The following is a 21,477-nucleotide window of genomic DNA, read 5'->3' as shown; positions in this document are numbered from 1 at the left end:
CCTGTCTCAGCCGCCACAGGATCTGAGAGGCATCAGCAAGAACAAGGCTACACCTCAGGATAAGAAAAAAAATGCAGACAAGAAAAAGACCAGATCCATGAATCCAGCCCTGGGGACAAAATTCACCACCTCCTCCACTCCCTAGGGCCCAGAGCCTGAGCCACCCCTCCTCTCTCAGATCAGGAGGCAGATCCCATAGAGAGCAGCAACTGGGGTACATTTATTTCCTCCTGGGCCTGGCAGGCTGAGAGCAGAATATAGACAAAGGCACTGGGGCACGTGGGCCTGGCATGGCCTGGAGCGTGGCTGCCTGGGTGGCAACTGTGAAGGGTGTGCCAGGGCATGCAGGGACTGGAGTCATCACAGAACTGGCAGAGGGCCCTTGGGGCATGGAAGCATCACAAGTGTTAGGCTTGGCACAGGAACACGGGAGAGGCTACAGAACAGGTGTGCATAGGGCGTGATGGGAGTGGGGAACCCTTGGGCAGAGCTTGTTAGAGTATCCTAGAGCCAGGGGGATCTCAGGCAGGGCATGTTGGGCCCTGGTTGTTGAGAAGTTGGGTAACAAGTGTTGGGAGAACAAAAGCTTGTGGGTCAATGGGCCCTACGAAGATGTGACTGCAGACCAGATCGGCCCTGGGAAAGACCGAGGCTCCAGGTGACTCCTATAGCGAGGCGGTGAGGGGGCGGGTCTGGGGGTCCCATTCAGGAATACATAGTCAGCTGCAGCCACTGGGGAGAGGAGGGCAGAGAATGAGGACAGGGAACACCAGAGCACCAGCCCGTCTGTCCTCACCCAGGGGCTGCTGGCAAAATAGGAGGGAGGGGACTGAAGCTCAGGACGGGTATGAAGGGCTGAGGGATGGGGTCCCCCCAGACACCCACACCCCAAGATGGGGGTTCTTACCTCCTGGATGTTCACCTGGATTTGTCCAGTGCCATCTTTGTCAAGAGATTTGAAGGCACCTGGAGGAGATGGGGAGGTTTGAGGGTAGGGAAGAAAGGAGACTGGTTTTTAGCATAATAACATTTCACAAGTATATGGCATGACACCAATAGCAGCTGGCACTTCCCTGAGTATTTACTGTGTGCCCAGCACTGTGTAAAGTGCTTTGCAGGTATTAACTCATTTAATCCAACTCTGTGATATAAGTGTTATATTAAAATGAGGCACAGGCTGGGCATGGTGGCTCACACCTCTAATCCAACAATCTGGAAGGCCAAGATGGGAGGATCACTTGAGCCAAGGAGTTCAAGACCAACCTCGGCAACAGAGACCTCATCTCTGTTTTTTAAAAAACTAAAAAGTGGTTGAGCACAGTGGCTCACACCTGTAATCCTAGTACTTTGGGAGGCCAAGGCTGGAGGATCACGAGGTCAGGCGTTCAAGACCAGCCTGGCCAATATGGTGAAACCCCATCTCTACTAAAAATACAAAAATTAGCTGGGCATGGTGGCTCGTGCCTGTAGTCTCAGTTGTCAGGAGGCTGAGGCAGGAGAATCACTTGAACCTGGGAGCAGAGGTTGCAGTGAGCTGAGATCACGCCACTGCGCTCCAATCTGGGCAACAAAGCAAGATTCCATCTCAAAAATAAATATAAAAATGAAAAGGAGAGGAAAAAAAAAATGAGGGGGCCGTGCCCAGGTCACATAGCAAGAAAGTGAAGAAATCAGGATTAGAATCCAAGCTGTTACCCTCCTCAATAATGGCCTCTGTGTACTGACATCACCTCTGCCCTGCCCCGGCCTCCTACTGACATCTCTGCTACTAGGAGGCTCTGCACACTCTACTTCCTGTCCCTAGCGTCTTGCAGGTCCCACTCCTGCCCTAAAACTTGACTCATGTTCCCCACCCACAGCGAATCTAGACAAGATGCCTACACCACTATCTCCGCTCAGTTACTGCCCTCCGGTGTCCACACCCACAGTGTCCTGCACTCTCTGGCCTTTTTTTTTTTTTGAGACAGAGTCCCACTCTGTCGTGCAGGCTGGAGAGCAGTGGCATGATCTCGGCTCACTGCAACCTCCACCTCCCAGGTTCAAGTGTTTCTCCTGCCTCAGCCTCCCAAGTAGCTGGGATTACAGGCATGCGCCACAACGCCCAGCTAATTTTTTGTTTTTTTTTGTAAGACAGAGTCTTAAACTCTGTCACCAGGCTGGAGTGCAGTGGCACGATGCAACCTCTGCCTCCTGGGTTCAAGCAATTCTCCTGCCTCAGCCTCCCAAGTAGCTGTGATTACCGGCACACCCGGCTAATTTCCATACTGTTAGTAGATACATGGTTTTGCCATGTTGGCCAGGTTGGTCTTGAATTCCTGACCTCAGGTGATCCACCCGCCTCAGCCTCCCAAAGTGCTGGGATTACAGGTGCGAGTCACCAGGCCCAGCCTAGAGGCCAAGGGATCTTTCTAAAGCCAAACCTGACCCTGCCCCTCCCTCTGCCTAGAACCTGCCATGGCTCCCCAATGTCCCTGGTAGAGTCTGATCACCCCCACACTTGGCACCCACAATCCTGTATGACCGAATCATGTCCACTGCTCCTACCTCCTCTCACTCAGCTGAGAGCTCAGACAGATCCAAGTTCAAATTCTGGCTTGGCAACTTCCTAGCTGGGTGATTATGAACATGAAATTTTGCCTCCTTGAACCCGAAGTTCCTCCTCCATAAAATAAGGATAGTAATGGCTGAGCGCGGTGGCTCACACCTGTAATCCCAGCACTTTGGGAGGCCGAGGTGGGCAAATCACGAGGTCAAGAGATCAAGACCATCCTGGCCAACATGGTGAAACTCCGTCTCTACTAAAAATACAAAAATTAGCTGGGCGTGATGGTGCATGCCTGTAGTCCCAGCTACTTGGGAGGCTGAGACAGGAGAATCGCTTGAGCCTGGCAGAGGTTACAGTGAGCCAAGATCACGCCACTGCACTCCAGCCTGGCAACATGGAACAAGACTGTCTCAAAAAATAAATAAATAAGGATAGTAATTCCTACTTCTCAGTGATGACTTCGGTGTTCAGTATACTAACACTCAGGCCACATGCAGCCTATAATACCAAGGCTTTGGGAGGCTGAGGTGGAAGGACTGCTGGAGCCCAGGAGTGCAAGACCAGCCTGGGCAACATAGCAAGACCCTATATCCACAAAACATTTAAAAAATTAACCAGGCATGGTGTGTGTACCTGTAGTCCCAGGTATTAGGGAAGCTGAGGCTGGAGCCTAGGAAATCGAGGCTTTGGGAGCCATGATCATGCCACTGCACTCCAGCCTCAAAGACAGAGACCTTGTCTCTTAAAAACAAACAAAAAAAACTCATAAAAGCCCTCAAGATCTAGTCCCTACTGCCCCTCCTAACTGTCTGCTTCCCCACTGCACCCCAGCTTAAGCACTCCTTAAAATAAATCCTGGCCAGGCACAGCAGCTCATGCCTACAATCCCAGCACTTTGGGAGGCCAAGGCAGGTGGATCACCTGAGGTCAGGAATTCAACACCAGCCTGGCCAACGTGATGAAACCCCTGTCTCTACTAAAAATACAAAAAATTATGGGCACGGTGGTGCCTGTAATCCAGCTACTCAGGAGGCTGAGGCAGGAGAATCACTTGCACCCAGGAGGCGGAGGCTGCAGTGAGCCAAGATTGTGCCATTGCACTCCAGCTTGGGCAACAAGAGTGAGACTCTGTCTCAAAAAACAAAAAAAAAGAAAAGAAAAAAGAAAAAAATCTAACAAAAAGCCCCAGAAGCCCCAGCTTCTTTCCCTCCTAGGCCTTTGCACAGTCTGTTCCCTCAGCCTGCAACTGCATTCCCTACCTTCTCACCAAGTCTCTCCTCATCCCTCAGTACTCAATGCTCCCTCTCCAGGAGCCCTCCCTGACCCCTTGGGCTGCATCAGGTGCCTCCTGGGTTGCATCTGCCCTCTAGGCTTCCCCAAGCACAATCTGAGCATGCTCTGCCCACTCTTTCCCCAACAAGAGCCCTAGACCTTCTGCCTGTGCTGCCCCCATCACAACCCATCACTCTACCCTGAGCTTTCCCTCTCCCAGCCATCACAATCTGAACTATCAGCGTCTGGGGACTTCTCTCTTCACCACTAGACTGTGCGCTCCATGAGGGCAGAAACTAGGACTGATTCAGTCACTGCCATGCCTCCAGCATCGTCCACCTCAGTCAGGTTTAGAGGAGACGTTGGCCCACAGAAGTCACAGGAATCCCCACCCAGGAAGACAGCTGGGACGTCACTCACGGAACATGGCATCCAGCCTGACCAAGCAGCTGATGAAGTTGTCAAAATCCATGTTCCCACTTTCATCTGAGTAGCGTCTGATGATCATGTTGTAGAGATGCTCGTTCAGGTGGAACCCTGAGATGGATTTCATCCTTCAGGTGTGGGGGTCACATGGCCCAACCCACTCCCATGCCCAAAAGTCAGGCCCAGACCAGCTGAGTGGAGGTTTTCTCACCCATCCCACTCCCAGCCCCACCACGTCCCTGCCGGCCATACCTGCTGCCTCAAAGGCCCCCGGGAGTTCACTGCTGCAGATGGTTCCTGACCGGTCAGTGTCAAACTGTTTATATATGCCCTGTGGGGACAGAGAGATCGGGTCCAAGTGAGCATGGTGGGGCATGGTGTCTCCGTGGCTGGGGGTCTGGGTACCAGGGATTTCAGGGGCTGCTACACACCTGCCACCTTTTGATGTTGTTCCACAAGTACTTGAATTCCTCGAAGCCCAACTTGCCTGTGGTGTCGCTCTGGTGGGAGGATGTTAAGAAGAGTGACAGCTACACTCAGATGCACGCACCGCATGCAGTGTGGACACGATGGTGACACAGCAAGCAGGGGAGCCAGGGCTGACACTTCAACTCCTGCTCAGCCCTCATCACGTCACCTGGCATGTGGTTTTATTTTTCATTTTATCCATACATATGTTGACTTATATTTCTAAATAATGATTTTCTTTAAACATAACCATCAGGAATTATATTCAACTACTCTAAAGTACAAATTTGTTGCCTGAAAAAAGTTGTTAATTGCCCGTTCAGAAAATTCTTGATAGGCCAGGCACAGTGGCTCACACTTTTAATCCAGCACTTTGGGAAGCCAAGGTGGGTAGATCACTCTGAATTCAGGAGTTCAAGACCAGCCTGGCCAACATGGTGAAACCCTGCCTCTACTAAAAATATAAAAATTAGCCGGGTGTGGTGGCGCACACCTGTTATCCCAGGTACTCAGGAGGCTGAGAGAGGAAAATCACTCAATCCTAGGAAGTGAAAGTTGCGGTGAGCTGAGATGGTACCACTGTACTTCAGGCTGGGCAACAGAGTGAAACTCTGTCTCAAAAAAAAAAAAAAAGGCCAGGTGCTGTAGCTCACACCTGTAATCCCAGCACTTTGGGAGGCCGAGGCGGGTGGATCACCTGAGGTCAGGAGTTCAAGACCAGCCTGACCAACATGGAGAAACCCCATCTCTACTATAAATACAAAATTAGCTAGGTGTGGTGGCACATGCCTGTAATCCCAGCTACTCAGGAGGCTAAGGCCGGAGAATTGCTTGAAACCAGAAGGTGGAGGTTGCAGTGAGAGGAAACTGTACCACTGAACTCCAGTCTGGCGACAGAGTAAGACTTCATCTCAAAAGAAAAACAAAGAACTGGCCAGGCGTGGTGGCTCAAGCCTGTAATCCCAGCACTTTGGAAGGCCGAGGCAGGTGGATCACGAGGTCAAGAGATCGAAACCATCCTGGTCAACATGGTGAAAACCCGTCTCTACTAAAAATACAAAAAATTAGCTGGGCATGGTGGTGCGTGCCTATAATCCCAGCTACTCAGGAGGCTGAGGTTGCGGTGAGCCGAGATCGCGCCATTGCACTCCAGCCTGGGTAACAAGAGCGAAACTCTGTCTCAAAAAAAAAAAAAAAAAAATTAGCTGGGCATGGTGGCTTATGCCTGTAATCCCAGCTACTCAGGAGGCTGAGGCAGGAGAATTGCCTGAACCCAGGAAGCGGAGGTTGCGGTGAGCTGAGATTGCGCCATTGCACTCCAGCCTGGGTAACAAGAGCGAAACTCCATCTCAAAAACAAAAAGAGGGATGATCCAAGATGGCCGATCGCTAACATCCTGGGATTGCAGCTCTCAGGGAAGGCGCGGAGAACTAGAGGACGCCACGCTTTCAGACAAATTCTGGTCGCTCACGGAGCAGGAGATCCCCCAGTGGAGGAAACACAAGGGTGGCCAGCGCGACTCTCGTGGCCAGTGCAGTGGTTCCGCCAGCACCTTGGCGCGGCAGCTCTCGGAGCAAAGTAAACAGGTTCGGAGGATCTGCACTGGTCCCCAGCAGGACACCAGAGTCCGGCGCAGCCGCTGTGACGGCACCTTGGCGCGAGAGCACTCGGCGCAGAGTGAACAGGACCGGTTTCCCTTCTGACCGAGGTTTGGAGCCCCAGGAAGGCAGAGTCGCCTACTACCAACACGAGAAGGAAGCCCGACAAGAGAATCCTGGGCAGAAAAGCACCATCAGTTTTAACGCCGCTGCTCTGGCCCTGGGAACTAACAACCTGGACACCCACTCAAGAGACCTAATCTGAAAGTTGGTAATTTCAAAGAGACAGGAGGATAAATTTACAATGACGGGAAGAAACCAGCGTAAAAAAGCTGAGAATACTCAAAGTCAGAACGCCTCTCCCTCTAAAGATGATCACAGTTCCACATCAACAATGGAACAAGGCTGGATGGAGAACGAGCGCATCCCAATGACAGAATCACTCTTCAAGGAATGGATAATAAGAAACTTCCGTGAGTTAAAAGACCATGTTGTAGCCCAACGTAAAGAAACTAGGAACTTTGAAAAAAGGTTTGATGAAATCCTATTGAGAATAGACAACTTAGAGCGGAGTATGAGTGAATTAATGGAACTAAAGAATACAATACAGGAACTCCGAGAAGTATGGACAGGTTTAAACACTCGAATTGTTCAAGCAGAAGAAGGGATATCAGAGGTCAAAGTCCAACTTAATGAAATAAAACGTGAAGAAAAGACTAGAGAAAAAAGGATAAAAAGGAATGAGCAAAGTCTCCAAGAAATGTGGGACTATGTGAAAAGACCAAATTTACGTTTGATAGGTGTACCTGAATGCGACGGAGAGAATGAATCCAAGCTGGAAAATACCCTTCAGGATATTATTCAGGAAAATTTTCCTAAACTAGCAAAGCAGGTCAAAATTCAACCCCAGGTAATACAGAGAACACCACAAAGATATTCCTCAAGAAGAGCAACCCCAAGGCACATAATCGTTAGATTCACCAGGGTTGAAACGAAGGAGAAAATACTAAGGGCAGCCAGAGAGAAAGGTCATGTTACCCACAAAGGCAAGCTTATCAGACTTACAGCAGATCTCTCAGCAGAAACTACAAGCCAGAAGAGAGTGGAGGCCAATATTCAACATTCTCAAAGAACAGAACCTTCAGCCCAGAATTTCATATCCAGCCAAACTAAGCTTCACAACTGAAGGAAAAATAAAATCTTTTATGAACAAGCAAGAACTCAGAGAGTTTATTACCACCAGGCCTGCTTTACAAGAGCTTCTGAAAGAAGCATTACACACAGAAAGAAACAACCAGTATTAGCCTTTCTAAAAATACAGCAAAAAGTAAAGAGCACCAACATAAAGAAGAATTTACACCAACGAATGGATAAAACAGCCAGTTAACATCAAATGGCAGTAACCCTAAATTTAAATTGACTAAATCCCCCAATCAAAAGACACAGCCAAAACCCAATGGCATGTTACATCCAGACCTGTTTCACATGCAAGGATACACAAAGACTCAAAACAAAGGGATGGAGAAAGATTTACCAACCAAATGGAGAGCAAAAATAAATAATAAATAAATAAAAAGCAGGAGTTGCAATTCTCGTATCGGAGAAAATAGATTTTAAAGCAACAATGATATAGTGGTAAGAGGATCAATGCAACAACAAGAGCTAACGATCCTAACACCCAGATACGAGACTTAGATTCAATGAGACAGAAAATTAATAAGGATATCAAGGACTCGAACTCAGATCCGGAACAAGTAAACTTAATAAATATTCATAGAGCTCTCCACTTCAAATACACAAAATATACATTCTTGTCAATACCACATCACACCTACCCATAAGTTTAAATGAAACATTGATTGGCCATTATTAATACTCAATTTTTTTCAAAATAAAGCAATATTTCCATTTACTCTCCCTCTTTCTCTTCCTCTTTCTTCCTCTCCTTTACTTATTATTTTTTTTTTCTTTCCTTCTCTCAAAAAAAAAGAAATCAACTTGTAAACCTATAGATCCAGGTTGGCAATGTCTCTCTCATTGCTTGATTTCCTTCCTTCCCTTCCCTCCCTCCCTCCCCGCTTCCTCCCTTCCTTCCTTCCTTCCTTCCTTCATCCCTTCCTTCCTCCCTACCGTCCTTCTTCCCTCCCTTCCTGCCTTCCTCCCCCCCCAAAAAAAAAAAAAAAAAAAGAAAAACAAAGAACTAATGTGTACAGACCACGTACTATGCACTATGCTGTGTGCTAAACATTTTGCATGTAGTTCCAATTCAGTATCACCATTATCATTCACCCATTTTACAGATAGGGAAATTGAGGCACAGAGAGGTTCAGTAACCTGGTTAAGGGGTAGAGTTGAGATTCCTTCACTCAAATGTAATAGGTCTGTGAATATCTCACATGATACATATATATGCATGTGTCTGTATTTCCCTGCGTGTTAAATGTGCATGAGGCCAGGCACAGTGTCTCAAGCCTATAATCCCTACACTTTGGGAGTCTGAGGTGGGAGGATTTCTTGAGGTCAGGAGTTCGAGACTTGCCAGGTCAATATAGTAAAAGCTTGACTCTAGATTTTTTTAAAACAAAAATAAAAATGTACATGTATCCAAGATCAGCTAATTAATGGCTGGCCCACGTACAAATGTATGTGTGTTCCTGTGCACACTGTTTCATATACCTTCATGTATGTGGGTGTGCTCTGGGGGGGTGTATATGTGCATGTGGCTGTTATAAACTGGCTTCTCAAGCCCAAAAGACTTGAGTCCAAATTCCTATCCTGCCACCTGCTCTTTATTATCTTTTTTTTTTTGAGACAGAGTCTTGCTCTCTTGCCCAGGCTGGAGTGCAGTGACACGATCTCCGCACTGCAACCTCCACCTCCTGGGTTCAAGTGATTGTCTTGCCTCAGCCTCCCGAGTAACTGGGACTACGGGTGTGCACCACCATGCCCAGCTTATTTTTGTATTTAATAGAGATGAGGTTTTACCATATTGGCCAGGCTAGTTTTGAACTCCTGACTTCAGGGTCTCCCAAAGTGCTGGGATTACAGGCATAAGCCACCACATCAGGTCATAACTTTTTTTGAGACTGAGTCTAGCTCTGCTGCACAGGCTGGAGTGCAGTGGTGCAATCTTGGTTCGCTGCAACCTCTACCTCTTGGGTTCAAGGGATCCTCCTGCCTCAGCCTCCTGGGTAGCTGGAACTACAGGTGCCCACCACCATACCTGGCTTATTTATTTATTTTTCCCGAGATGGAGTCCTGCTCTGTCACCTAGGCTGAAGTGCAGTGGCACGATGTTGGCTCACTGCAACCTCTGCTTCCCAGGTTCAAGGGATTCTTCTCCTGCCTCAGCCTCACAAGTAGCTGGGACTACAAGTGTCTGCCACCACACCTGGCTAATTTTTGTATGTTAATAGAGATGGGGTTTCACCATGTTGGCCAGGCTGGTGTCGAACTCCTGACCTCAGGTAATCTTTCTGCCTCGGCCTCCCAAAGTTTTGGGGTTACAGGTGTGAGCCACCATGCCCGACCTTTATTTTTAACTTGAGACAAATGACTGTTTCTCGCTGAGCTTCAGTTTTCTCATCTGTTAAATGGAGTATAATAATTGTGCCCGTCCAACAAGGTGGTTGTGAAGGTTTGGTCACTTTATATAATTAAAGTGCCAGCTGTGACAGTGTATTGTTATGATTTACTGCCACATGTCTGTAGGTGAGTTTGTTCTGACATATGCATTTACACATCTGCAGATATGAAGGCTACACTTTGGCTTCCCAAACATACTCTTAAAAAACTCCCTGTGCACCCAGAGCCTCCCCAATACTACTGCCAAGGATACATCCATCACGGCCACCATGCTGCGACATGTGTCAATGCCAAAACCATCAGTCTTCAGATCAGGGTCTGTGGGCGACAGGTTAAAAGTCAGAGGCCAGAGGTCAAAGCCACTCCAGCCCCTCTGCCTCCAAACCTGCCTTATGCCTTGACCCCGGTCACTTACGTCGTGTCACGACCTTGTTGAGAATGTTCATGAGTTCTGTGGCACTGACCTCCATGTCCTGCAGGCGGAAGTTAGGGGGAGGTCAGGGGTGACTGAAAGGGGTCTGAAAATGTCGTGGAGAATGGGAACATTGGGATTGTTACACAGCCACAAGGGAAGGGATGGGAGGGATGGAAGGGTTAGCACGGGGCCAGGGACCCCAGGTTACTTACATCTCCAGCCAGCTGGGCAAAGAGTCTCCGGAACTGTCGGACCTCCTCACTTTCGTTGGCCTCAATGTTGGAGTAATGTGTGCGTGGAGGCTGCAGAGAGGGAGGAGAGCTCAGAGCTGGTGGGGGTAGGGGACCCGCCCAGGACAGCTCCTCACATTGAGGCACCCTGGGTGGGGAAGTCATAGTGGGCTGGGTGGCTTGATGAGAAAAAGAATGAGGGGTGGCAGCGAATGGGGAGTGTGTATGTCAGGGATGGCTAAACCCCATGGCGAAGCTGCGGACATGGCCCGGGAAGAACTGGCAGAGGAATGTCACAAGAAGTGGTGGAAGGTGGGGCTTCCCTACAGGTACAGGGATGGGACCTCGAAGAGGCCTTGGAGGGAGAAGTTTGGCTGGCTGCAGAGGGGGCTTACCGGGGGCTCCGGGTTATACTGCGCAGCCGCCTCGCTGCGAAGAGATAAGGGGGAGGGGTTAGCGCCTGGGGCGGGGCCTCCAACGGGCAGAGGGGCAGAACCATTGGCCCCGAGGCCACCTTCCTTACTTGGTTGCTGTGCCCCTTACCTGTTCTTGCCTTCACCTGTCCTAATCCACCCTGCCCTGGTCCTGCCCCCCTTCTCCTTTCATCAGGCCAACCCTACCCTCGAGGAAACCTAGAGACCAGTCCCCTGGGAGGCTCCACTCCTGCCAGGCATACCTACCCAAGGGCAGATTCCAGCCATCTTGGCCACCCTCGACCTAAAAATCCCACACAGAATCAACAAACCCTGCCCCTTGGAGAGCTCACTTTATAGAGGCTCTGCCCCAGCTTCCCAAGGCCTCATCCTCCTTAGGTGCCATCTGTCCAAGACCCTACTCCATGGCCCTCTTCTTAAATGGCTATCTTCCCAACATCCAACCACAGGTCCCCGCCCCTTCAAGGGATCATTGTTAAGTGGCCATGGCTAATTAGGCAAACCTGCCCTACCCCTATCAGGACATTTTTCTACATGAATCCAGCCAGTTTCCAGCAGGCCCAGCCCATTTTGGGCTATTTCTCCTATCTCATTAGGCCTTGGTTTCTCCTGGGCTCACATCCTCATTAACCCACCTAAAACCTCTCACCGCACTCATAAGTCAAGCTCCGTCCGTAAAATGTCACTCAGACGCATTGGCTCCGCCCCTTTAACGTTCGTTTCCAGGGTAGCCAATACAGGCCGGGCCCAGATCCATAAGCCCCGCCCCCAAAACTCCAGATCAGTGCCCTGAGGACCACATTGTCCTGGATCCACACAATCAGACCACCCCCATATCAAGTCCTGCCCCCAAGGACTGGTATCACCTTCACTGGGGTCCACCCTCTTATAGGACTCCCAAACCAGGCCACCCCGGCCTAATTCAGGTACCCAGGTCGGCCTCAGGTTAATTCTATTCTAGTCTAGTTAAATTACGCTCCTCCCCAGGCCCCGCCCCTTCTGAGGCTCCTCCCGCGTACAGGCCCCGCCCCTTCAATAGTCCCCACCTCACCTGATGGCGCTGATAACGCCGCCTAGGATGCGCATGGCCGTTCCACCGCCACCGCCGCCTCCACCGCCTCCGCCTCCACCGCCGCCGCCGCCGCCGCCCCCGGCCCCGCTGATCAGGCCTCCAAGTACATTCCCCAGGCCCCCACCCAGGCCCCCGCCTCCCCCGCCGCCGCTGCCGCCGCCGCCCTTCAAGAACGAGTTAACCAGGAACATGGCTGCGACTCACTGCTGGGGGAAAAAAGGGACTAGTGGTTGCGTCGTCCTGAGCCCACACCCTTCCCTCAAACACGCATTTCCGGCAGCTGGACTAGCAGGAGGAATCTGAGGCCCCCGGTGGGGGTCTGAGCCTGCGAGGGAGAATTGTCCTCGGATGGGTGGGGCAGGAACGGGGAATCAGGTTTGCAACCTCCTGGGGTCTAAAAGGCATCCGTGGGGCTTGAGGGAGCCTGGGCTGAGTGCACGCGTTAAGGGGAGGGTGCGGGTCTGGTGGGGGTCCTCTTGGTGGGGACTCCAAGTTGGTGTAAGGCGTGCCCGACGGAACTGAATGGAGAGGTCGCTGGCGGGTCATGGGCGCGGAGCAAACATCCACGGCCTAAAGGGCCCCAGGGCGGGGTTTAGGAAATCCCAAATGCGGGCTTGAGAATTTAGATGTTCCCAGCGGCAGGATTCCAGTGTCACCTTTGGGTCTGTGGGCTCGGGTCTAAGATCGTGGCTGTGATCCCTAGGGTCCCGGATAATGGGGTCCCCCGCTGGAACTGGGGGCACAGATCTACGATTGCGGTTCAGAACGCACCAAGGAAGAATTCAAGGGGTATCTCGGAAATCTATGGGCCTGCATTTTGGATCATGAGACAGAGGGTGGGGAAAGGTCCCCGGGACGGCATAAAAGGGGGTCGAACATGTCTGGGGTTTGAATATGAGACCATGGATCTGGGGACCCGAGGCCGAGACTTCACGGTCTCGCCGGGTCTGGGGACCGCCAGGGCCGGAATTGCAGGGTGGGGAGAGGGTACGGGCCGGGCGCTTACCACCGCACAGGTCCGGAGGTCCCGTGGGGTCCGTTCCACTGCCGCTCCCGGGCCTCCCGCTGCGTCCGGCTCCGAAGGGCGGGGCCGGTGACTCAGGACGCAACTCTCCGGTCAGACTCTGCACCGCGGCCCCGCAGTTGCCCGCGCGGTCCTAGAGCCGAAGTGGAAACTGCGCATGCGCTCCCCGACCCGCCGAGGCTAGCGGAACGCGAATCTGGCTGGACTCCTCCCGGCGCGTTTCCAGCTCTGGAGGTCCTAAACTCGCTCTGACTCGGTAGGCTGGGGTCTGAACCACACCCCTCAAGTCTGGGTTGAGGCGCCAGCGGACTAGAACTCGGAGGGGACCCGCCCCCTCCCAGTGTCGTAATGTGAATTTTCGCCCCAGGGCCTGCCTATACCCTTCCAGAGTGGCGGTTTTCGGTCCACTCACTAAGGAACTCCGCACGGCCCTCTCCAGGTCTTGTCGCGACAAACAGCTCCTGGAGGCCTGGAGTATGGTTTGGCTCGTACGCTCGAGTCTTTGGCGAGGACTTAAGCTGGACTGCCTTTCCGGGTGCCTGCAGCAGCACGGATGGCAGTCAAACCGCAGGCAGGGCCTGCGCCTCCTTCCAAGCTCTCCTTACCACGCCCCCGCCCCAGTCAGGGGCCACCAGAATCGTTGTTTGCTGGACCAGCCCAAAGGGTATCCTCTGTATGCCAGTCTCAAAAGCCCCCAGACACAGGAAGATTCCTTTGGGCACGGCCTGGTTTCTTTATTTACTTAAAAAATATGGCCAGGTGCAGTGGCTCACGCTTGTAATCCCAGCACTTTGGGAGGCCGATGGGGGTGGATCACGAGGTCAAGAGATCGAGACCATCCTGGCCAACATAGTGAAACCCGGTCTCTACTAAAAAAAAAATACAAAAAATTAGCTGGGCGTGGTGGTACATGCCTGTAATCCCAGCTACTCAGGAGGCTGAAGCAAGAGAACCGCTTGAACTGGGGAGGCACAGGTTGCAGTGAGCCAAGATCACGCCATGTGCACTCCAGCCTGGGAGACAGCGAGATTCATGGCGAATCATGACCAACATGGCGAAACCCCGTTGGTCAGGCTGATCTCAAATTTCTGACCTTAGGGGATCCACTTGCCTTGGCCTCCCAAAGTGCTCAGATTACAGGCGTGAGCTATAGCACACAACCGTGTTTAGTACTTTTTCAGGACTCTGGCGGGGAGCTAAATCTGGCCCCCAGGCAAGCTGGCTGACTCTTAGCCCCTATCCTGGAGGCTGGCTAGGCTTGAGTTGAATCCTGGCTGTGCCTGTAATAACTGCATACCCCAAAAGAGTGACTTGATGTTCTTGAGCAGCGATTTTTCTCATCTGTAAAATGGGAACATGGGTTGCTCCATACCACTAGGCCCCTATCAAAATTAAATGATATCTGCAGGAATACTACTGATTTACAAAAGAAATTAAGCAACAACTGGGCACGGTGGCTCACGCCTGTAATCTCCACACTTTTGGAGGCTGAGACAGGAGGATCTCTTGAGCCCAGGAGTTCGAGACCAGCCTGGCTGATATAATGAGCCCTTGTCTCTACAAATAATAATAATAATACAGAAATTAGCTGAGTATGGTGGCATGCACCTAGTCCCAGCTACTCTGGAGACTGAGGTGGGAGGATCGACAGAGCCCAGGAGGTGGAGGTTGCAGTGAGCCAAGATCATGCCACTACATTACAATCTGGGTGACAGAGTGAGACTCTGTCTCAAAAAAATAAATAACCCATGCAGTGGCTCACCCCTGTAATCCCAGCACTTTGAGGCCGAGGCGGGCAGATCACCCGAGTCCAGGGGTTCGAGACCAGCCTGACCAACATGGAGAAACCCTGTCTCTACTAAAAAATACAAAATTAGCTGGGTGTAGTGGTGGGCACCTCTAATCCCAGCTACTTGGGAGGCTGAGACAGGAGAATCAGTTGAACCTGGGAGGCGAAGGTTGTGGTGAGCCGAAATCGCACCATTGCACTCCAGCCTAGGCAACAAGAGTGAAACTCCATCTAAATAAATAAATAGGTGGTAAATGCTTTGTAAATGACAGCTACTAGCTCTGTATCTTTCTTTGCCCACGCTGTTCCCTCAGCCTGCAGGCCACCTGTATTTCTCAGCTGGTGGACTCCTTAGTCATCTTTAAATAATACAAAAACATGTAACTGTCAAGCTCGTGCAAGTGCTTTATGTCCATCAGCTCCCTCGTTCTCCTAACAGCCCTGTGACATCCATGCTATTTATTATCCCATTTTACAGATAAGTAAACCTTTGAGGTTAAACCCAGGCAGCCACGCTCCCTAGCCTGTATCCTTAACCACTACCCTATGTGTTAATAACATAATGAATATATTGGCTGGGCGCAGTAGCTCACGCCTGTAATCCCAACACTTTGGGAGGCCAAGGCGGGTGGATCACCTGAGGTCAGGAGTTTGAGACCAGCCTGGCCAACATGGTGAAACCCCGTCTCTACTGATAATACAAAAATTAGCCGGGCATGGTGGTGCATGCCTGTAATCCCAGCTACTCAGGAGGCTAAGGCAGGAGAATTGCTTGAACTCAGAGGCAGAGGTTGCAGTGAGTGGAGATCATGCCATTGCACTCCAGCCTGGGTGACAGAGCAACACTCTAACTCAAAAAATAATAACAATAATATAATGCATATGATAGTAGCTCACATAACAAGATCACAACAGACAAAACTAGTTGGAGCTAATGCTTCCTGAGGCCTTGCTGGGGCCAGGCCAAGGTAACTGCTACACAATCCTTATCTGCGAGGCAGGAGAGCAAATAGAGATTCTGAAAGGCAGGGTCATGGAGGGTGGCAGAACCAGATCTTGACCTGGCTTGGCTGATGACAAATCTTTTGGTGATGACTAATCCAGATTCCCTTCTCACCACACCCCTCCCTGCCAGACTGACTGCTCTGCTCTCTCCCGGCCTCACTTACTGCCAGGCCCCATGCCCTCAGCCGGGAACTCTCCTGCTGCCCTTTTTTTTTTTTTTTTTGGGCCTGGTTGTGTAGCTACTGAAGCTGCGGGTGTCAGCTCAGGAGTCATCTCTTCCAGGAAGCCCTCCCTGTCTCCACCCAACCTGAGACTAGGTGAGGCTTCTTCCAGTGATTTGCTTTCATTTTGACTTGTACTTTCTCATGCACTCACTGACAACCATATTGTCATCTAGTTCTGGCCCCTAACCTCTTATTCCTGGCCAGCCCCAGGTGTCAGGACTCTGTCCTCCTCTCTGTACCACTCATGCCATGAGGCACCTCCCTACATGCGCAGCTTAAACCCCATCTCTAGGTGATCGACACCCAGCTTTTTGTTTTGTTCTTAGAGGCAGGGGCTCCGTCACCCAGGCTGGAATGCAGTGACACGATCATAGCTCACTGCAGCCTATAACTCCCGGCCTCAAGGAATCTTCCTCTTGCCTCAAACTCCTGAATAGCTACTGCTACAGGCACAAGCTACCATGCCCGGCTAACACCCAAATTTCCTTTATCTTTTTCCTTTTTAAGTTATTTGTAGACATGAGGTCTTGCTGTGTTTCCCAGGCTGGTCTTGAACTCCTGAGTTCAAGCCATCCTCCCACCACGGCCTCCAAAAAGGCTAGGATTACAGGTGTAAGCCACTGCACCTGGTCCTAACCCCCAAATTTCTATCTCCAGCCCAGACACCTGCAAACCCCAGGCTCCTACATCCTGCAACGTATTCAAAGGATGGAAGATCTTAGAGGCATTTTAAGCTTTATACATCCTAAACTGAGCTGCTTGCCTTCCTCCAGAACTGCTCCCTTGCCACCTTCCCCACCTAGATCAGTGGCAGCTCTGTCCTTCCAGTGACTAAGGCCAGACACCCAGGGTGGTCCTTCGCCTCTCTCCTTCACACCCCCTCCAACCTGTGAGCAGATACTGGCTCCACCTACAGAACCTAAACTCTTCCCCTCCACTGTCCCCGCCTTGGCCCAGCCTCCATCCTCTCCCACCTGGTCACCCCAGCAGCCTCTCCCTGGCCTCCCTGCTGCCTCCTGTCTGCTCCTGGCTGTCTGCTCCTCTCGTGGAGCCAGAGGGAGCCTGGGACCACCTGAGTGAGGTGAGGGCCCTGCTGGCTCAGAGCCCTGCCCTGGCTGTGCCTCACTGCAGGAAAGAGTCAGAAGTTCTCACAACAGGGCTGGGCGTGGTGGCTGATGCCTGTAACCCCAGCACTTTGGGAGGCTGAGGCAGGAGGATCCCTTGAGCCCAGGAGTTTTAGACCAATCGGGGCAATGTGGCAAGACCCCATCTCTACAAAAAATACCAAAAACTTGCCAGGTGTGGTGGCATGTCCCTGTAGTCCCAGCTACTTAAGAGGCTAAGTTGGGAGGATTGCTTGAGCCCAGGAGGTGGAGGCTGCAGTGAGCCTTGATTGCACCACTGCACTCCAGCCTGGGTGACAGTGACACTGTCTCAAAAAAAAAAAAAAAAAGAGTTCTTAGCTGGGCATGGTGTCTCACACCTTTAATCCCAGCACTTGGAGAGGCCAAGGCCGCTGGATCACCTGAGGTCAGGAATTTGAGACCGGCCTGGCCAACATGGTGAAACCCTGTCTCTACTAAAAATACAAAAATTAGCTGGGCATAGTGGCAGGCGCTATAATCTGAGCTACTGGGGAGGCTGAGGGAGGAGAATCGCTTAAACCTGGGAGGCAAACTTTGCAGTGAACCAAAATTGTACCTTTGCACTCCAGCCTGGGCAAAAAGAGTTAATGAAACTCTTTCAAAAGAAAAGGTTCTCATGACAGCCACCAAGTCCCTAGTAATCTGTCCTGTCATCTCTCTACCTTCATCTCTTCCCCTTGTAGAAAGGGAGAAGCCCTCCTAGCAGGGTAACCTGCATGTTACCAGCTGAAGAGAGACAAAACTCAGCATGGAGCACACACAGCAACATCCCAACAGCCTATCTCAGAGAAGCCATGAAGACAGGAGGCCGCCACTCATTACCAAGGCCCTTTCCAGCCCCAGGTCTGGGAGCAGATCTTTCAAGTCTACACATCTAGGGATCTCTGGAAGGTCCTCTTCAGTCTCTGCTCTCTTATCTTTTATCACCCGCTCACATACTGTATACTTTATTTTTTATTATTATTTTTGGGATGAAGTTTCCTTTTTGTTGCCCAGGCTGGAGTGCAATGGCACAGTCTTGGCTCACTGCAACCTCCACCTTCTGGGTTCAAGCCATTTTCTTGCCTCAGCCTCCCAAGTAGCTGAGATTACAGGTGCCAGCCACCATGCCCTGCTAATTTTTTTGTTTTTTGTATTTTTAGAAGAGACAAGGTTTCACCATGTTGGCCACGCTGGTCTCGAACTCCTAACCTCAGGTGATCTGCCCACCTCAGCCTCCCAAAGTGCTGGGCTCGCCCCTGTGTACTTTACCTATTTATCCAGTTTCTCTCTCCTCCACTCTAATGTGAGCTTGCCACAGACCGGGATTTCTATCAGTCTTGTTCACTGCTATATACTCACTCATAGGTATGTATCCAGTTCCTAGAACAGTGGTTGGCACATGATAGGTGCCCAGTAAACATTTGTTGAGTAAATGAATGAAATGTTTTGTGTGTATTTTCTCATTGGATTTTCAGCACCGGCAGTGAGACAGTAGGGAAAGCATTACTAATGCCCTCTGCCATCTCCCAGGCTCTGCTGAACTCAGGCATAGTTATGTGACTTACTTTGACCAATAAAACGCTAAGCAGAAGTGTTGGATGTAGAACACTTTAAATGCTCCTTGTAGAAACATTTAGAAACCAGTGCAACCGTTGCACTCCAGCCCAATGGACAGAGCAAGACCCTGTGTTTGTGGCGGGGGTGGGGCGGGGGAAGGCAGTGCAGAATGCTCCATGCTCTGTGTTCTCCACCTGGGCTGCACTGGAAGCTGGACAAACCCGGAGGTGCCACATGAGGGAAGAGGGCTGAGCCCTGGCATTGAGGACTTCTGCCCTCAATAGTCACCCAGACCCACAGCTAACTTTGTATGAGCAAGAAAATTCCAGCATTTTAGGAGGCCAAGGTGGGCGGATCACGAGGTCAGGAGATGGAGACCATGCTGGCTAACACGGTGAAACCCCATCTCTACTAAAAATACAAAAAAATTAGTTGGGTGTGGTGGTGCACGCCTGTAATCCCAGCTACTTGGGAGGCTGAGGCATGAGAATCACTTGAACCCAGGAGGCAGAGGTTGCAGTGAGTTGAGATCGTGCCACTGCATTCCAGCCTGGCAACAGAGCAAGGTAAATCCGTACCAGCTGGGCGCAGTGGCTCACACCTGTAATCCCAGCACTTTGGGAGGCTGAGGCGGAAGGTTCAACTGAGGTCAGGAGTTGGTGACCGGCCTGGCCAACATAATAACAAAAACGTTACCTAAACCTCAGCATCTTTTTTTTTTTTTTTTTAAGACAGAGTCTCACACTGTTTCCCGGGCTGGAGTGTAATGGCGATCTTGGCTAACTGCAGCCTCTGCCACACAGGTTTAAGCTCTCCTGCCTCAGCCTCCCAAGTAGCTGGGATTATAGTTGCTTGCCAACATACCAGGCTAATTTTTTTATTTTTAGTAGAGACAAGGTTTCGCTGTGTTGGCCAGGCTGGTCTCAAACTCCTGACCTCATGATCTGCCCGCCTAGGCCTCCCAAAGTGCTGGGATTACAGGCGTGAGCCATTGCACGGGGCCATCAGCATCTTAAAACAGCCATTTTCTTTTTCCTGCATTTTTGTAGACTAGGCTACAAAATTTGGTGGGTTTTTTTTGTTGTTGTTTGTTTTTTTCTTGAGAACGAGTCTCACTCTGTTGACCAGGCTGGAGTGCAGTGGCGCGATCTCAGCTCACTGCAACCTCTGTCTCCCAGGTTCAAGCAATTCTCCTGCCTCAGCCTCCTGAGTAGCTGGAATTACAGGTGCACACCACCATGTCCAGCTAATTTTTGTATTTTTAGTACAGACGGGGTTTCACTATGTTGGTCAGGCTGGTCTCGAACTCCTGACCTTGTGATCTGCCTGCCTCCGCTTCCAAAAGTGCTGGGATTACAGGCGTGAGCCATGCTGCCCAGCCTAAAATTCTAAATTTCTAATGTGGCTAATCTCTACAGATATAACACTGTAAAAAGCTCTTTGAGGTCATCAATAAACTTCAAGAGTGTAAAGAGGTCCTAAGACACAAAAGTTTAAGAGCCACTCACATAGGCCAGGTGCAGTGGCTCACACCTGTAATTCCAGCACTTTGGGAAACCGAGGTGGGAGGATCATTTGAGGTCAGGAGTTCAAAACCAACCTGACGAACATGATGAAACCCCATCTCTATTAAAAATACAAAATCAGCTGGGCATGGTGGCAAGCACCTGTAATCTCAGCTACTCGAGAGGCTGAGGCAGGAGAACAGCTTGAACCAGAGGTTACTGTGGGCCAAGATCACACCACTGCACTCCAGCCTGGGCAACAGAACAAGACTTAGTCTCAAAAAAAAAAAAAAAAGAACTGCTTGTCTAAATGTCAGCTGTTATTGCAGGACCAGTACACTGAGGTGGAAAACTGCCTTTTGAGTTTAGTAACAAGGAAGGGCTTTTGCAATTAGGAAAGAAAACATGTTTTTGTGGAGCAGAGAGAGGGAGAAGGAGGAAGTCACAGAATACCAGACCTCTTTTCTGAACATTGACTATGATTTTATAATGGATGGATCAGGCTGGCAACATAATTGACAAAAATTATCTGCTTGGCTACACTTTAGTCATGCTTCCAAACCTTCCTGGCCCATGTGTTTACTTGTTTATTTATTTACTTATTTGAGACAGAGTTCTGCTCTTGTTGCCCAGGCTGGAGTGCAGTGGCAAAATCTGGGCTTACTGCAACCTCTGCCTCCAGTGTTCAAGCAATTCTCATGCCTCAGACTCCCAAATAGGTGGGACAACAGGCATGCACAACCACGCCCAGCTAATTTTTGTATTTCTAGTAGAGATGGGGTTTCACCATGTTGGCCAGGCTGGTCTTGAATTCCTGACCGCAGGTGATTCACCTGCCTTGGCCTCCTAAAGTGCTGGGACTACAGGCATGAGCACCTCACCTGGCCTGCAGCACTTTTTTTTTTTTTTGAGATGGAATCTAGCTCTGTTGCCCAGGCTGGAGTGCAGTGGCAAGATCTCAGCTCACTGCAACCTCCGCCTCCTGGGTTCAAGCAATTCTCCTGCCTCAGCTTCCCGAGTAGCTGGGACTACAGGTACGTGCTGCTATGCCCAGCTAATTTTTTGTATTTTTAGTAGAGATGGGGTTTCACCTTGTTGACCAGGATGGTCTCTATCTCTTGACCTCGTGATCCACCCGCCTCGGCCTCCCAAAGTGCTGGGATTATAGGCGTGAGCCACCGTGCCCGGCCTTCTTACTTTT

At 50.6% G+C, this 21,477-nt stretch overlaps 1 protein-coding gene across 3 annotated transcripts; it reads right to left on the bottom strand.

Annotated features, from left to right (window-relative positions):
- Nucleotides 1-196: 196 nt before the first annotated feature.
- On the bottom strand, nt 197-13,145 carry CAPNS1 (calpain small subunit 1). Of its 3 annotated transcripts, none has more exons than XM_008987793.4 (11): nt 13,052-13,145; nt 12,025-12,251; nt 10,935-10,968; nt 10,522-10,611; nt 10,310-10,367; nt 10,148-10,212; nt 4,675-4,743; nt 4,496-4,574; nt 4,238-4,354; nt 908-966; nt 197-732 (listed from the first exon to the last, which is right to left on the bottom strand). In XM_008987793.4, exons 2-11 carry the CDS (start codon nt 12,234-12,236, stop codon nt 706-708), a joined length of 810 nt encoding a protein of 269 aa, XP_008986041.2. In that variant the 5' UTR covers nt 12,237-12,251; nt 13,052-13,145; the 3' UTR covers nt 197-705. The 3 variants fall into 3 exon arrangements, with proteins under 3 accessions (XP_008986041.2, XP_002762084.2, XP_035140788.1); XM_002762038.6 differs by having other exon boundaries at nt 12,025-12,248; XM_035284897.2 differs by lacking the exons at nt 12,025-12,251; nt 13,052-13,145 and adding an exon at nt 11,609-11,670.
- Between the last annotated feature and the right edge of the window lie 8,332 nt (nt 13,146-21,477).

The sequence above is a fragment of the Callithrix jacchus genome, chromosome 22 (assembly GCF_049354715.1).
Source record: "Callithrix jacchus isolate 240 chromosome 22, calJac240_pri, whole genome shotgun sequence".
Lineage (NCBI taxonomy): Eukaryota > Metazoa > Chordata > Mammalia > Primates > Cebidae > Callithrix > Callithrix jacchus.
This window is presented reverse-complemented; position numbering and strand designations above follow the sequence as displayed.

What these genes read in the sequence shown, in the direction of transcription:
- CAPNS1 (XM_008987793.4), bottom strand. Translation starts at nt 12,236, where the DNA reads ATGTTCCTGGTTAACTCGTTCTTGAAGGGCGGCGGCGGCAGCGGCGGC. An exon ending in TTGCCCAGCTGGCTGGAGAT is followed by an intron (nt 10,368 to 10,521) that starts GTAAGTAACCTG and finishes TTCCGCCTGCAG; the next exon opens with GACATGGAGGTCAGTGCCAC. An exon ending in GCATGGTGGCCGTGATGGAT is followed by an intron (nt 4,744 to 10,147) that starts GTATCCTTGGCA and finishes TCCTCCCACCAG; the next exon opens with AGCGACACCACAGGCAAGTT.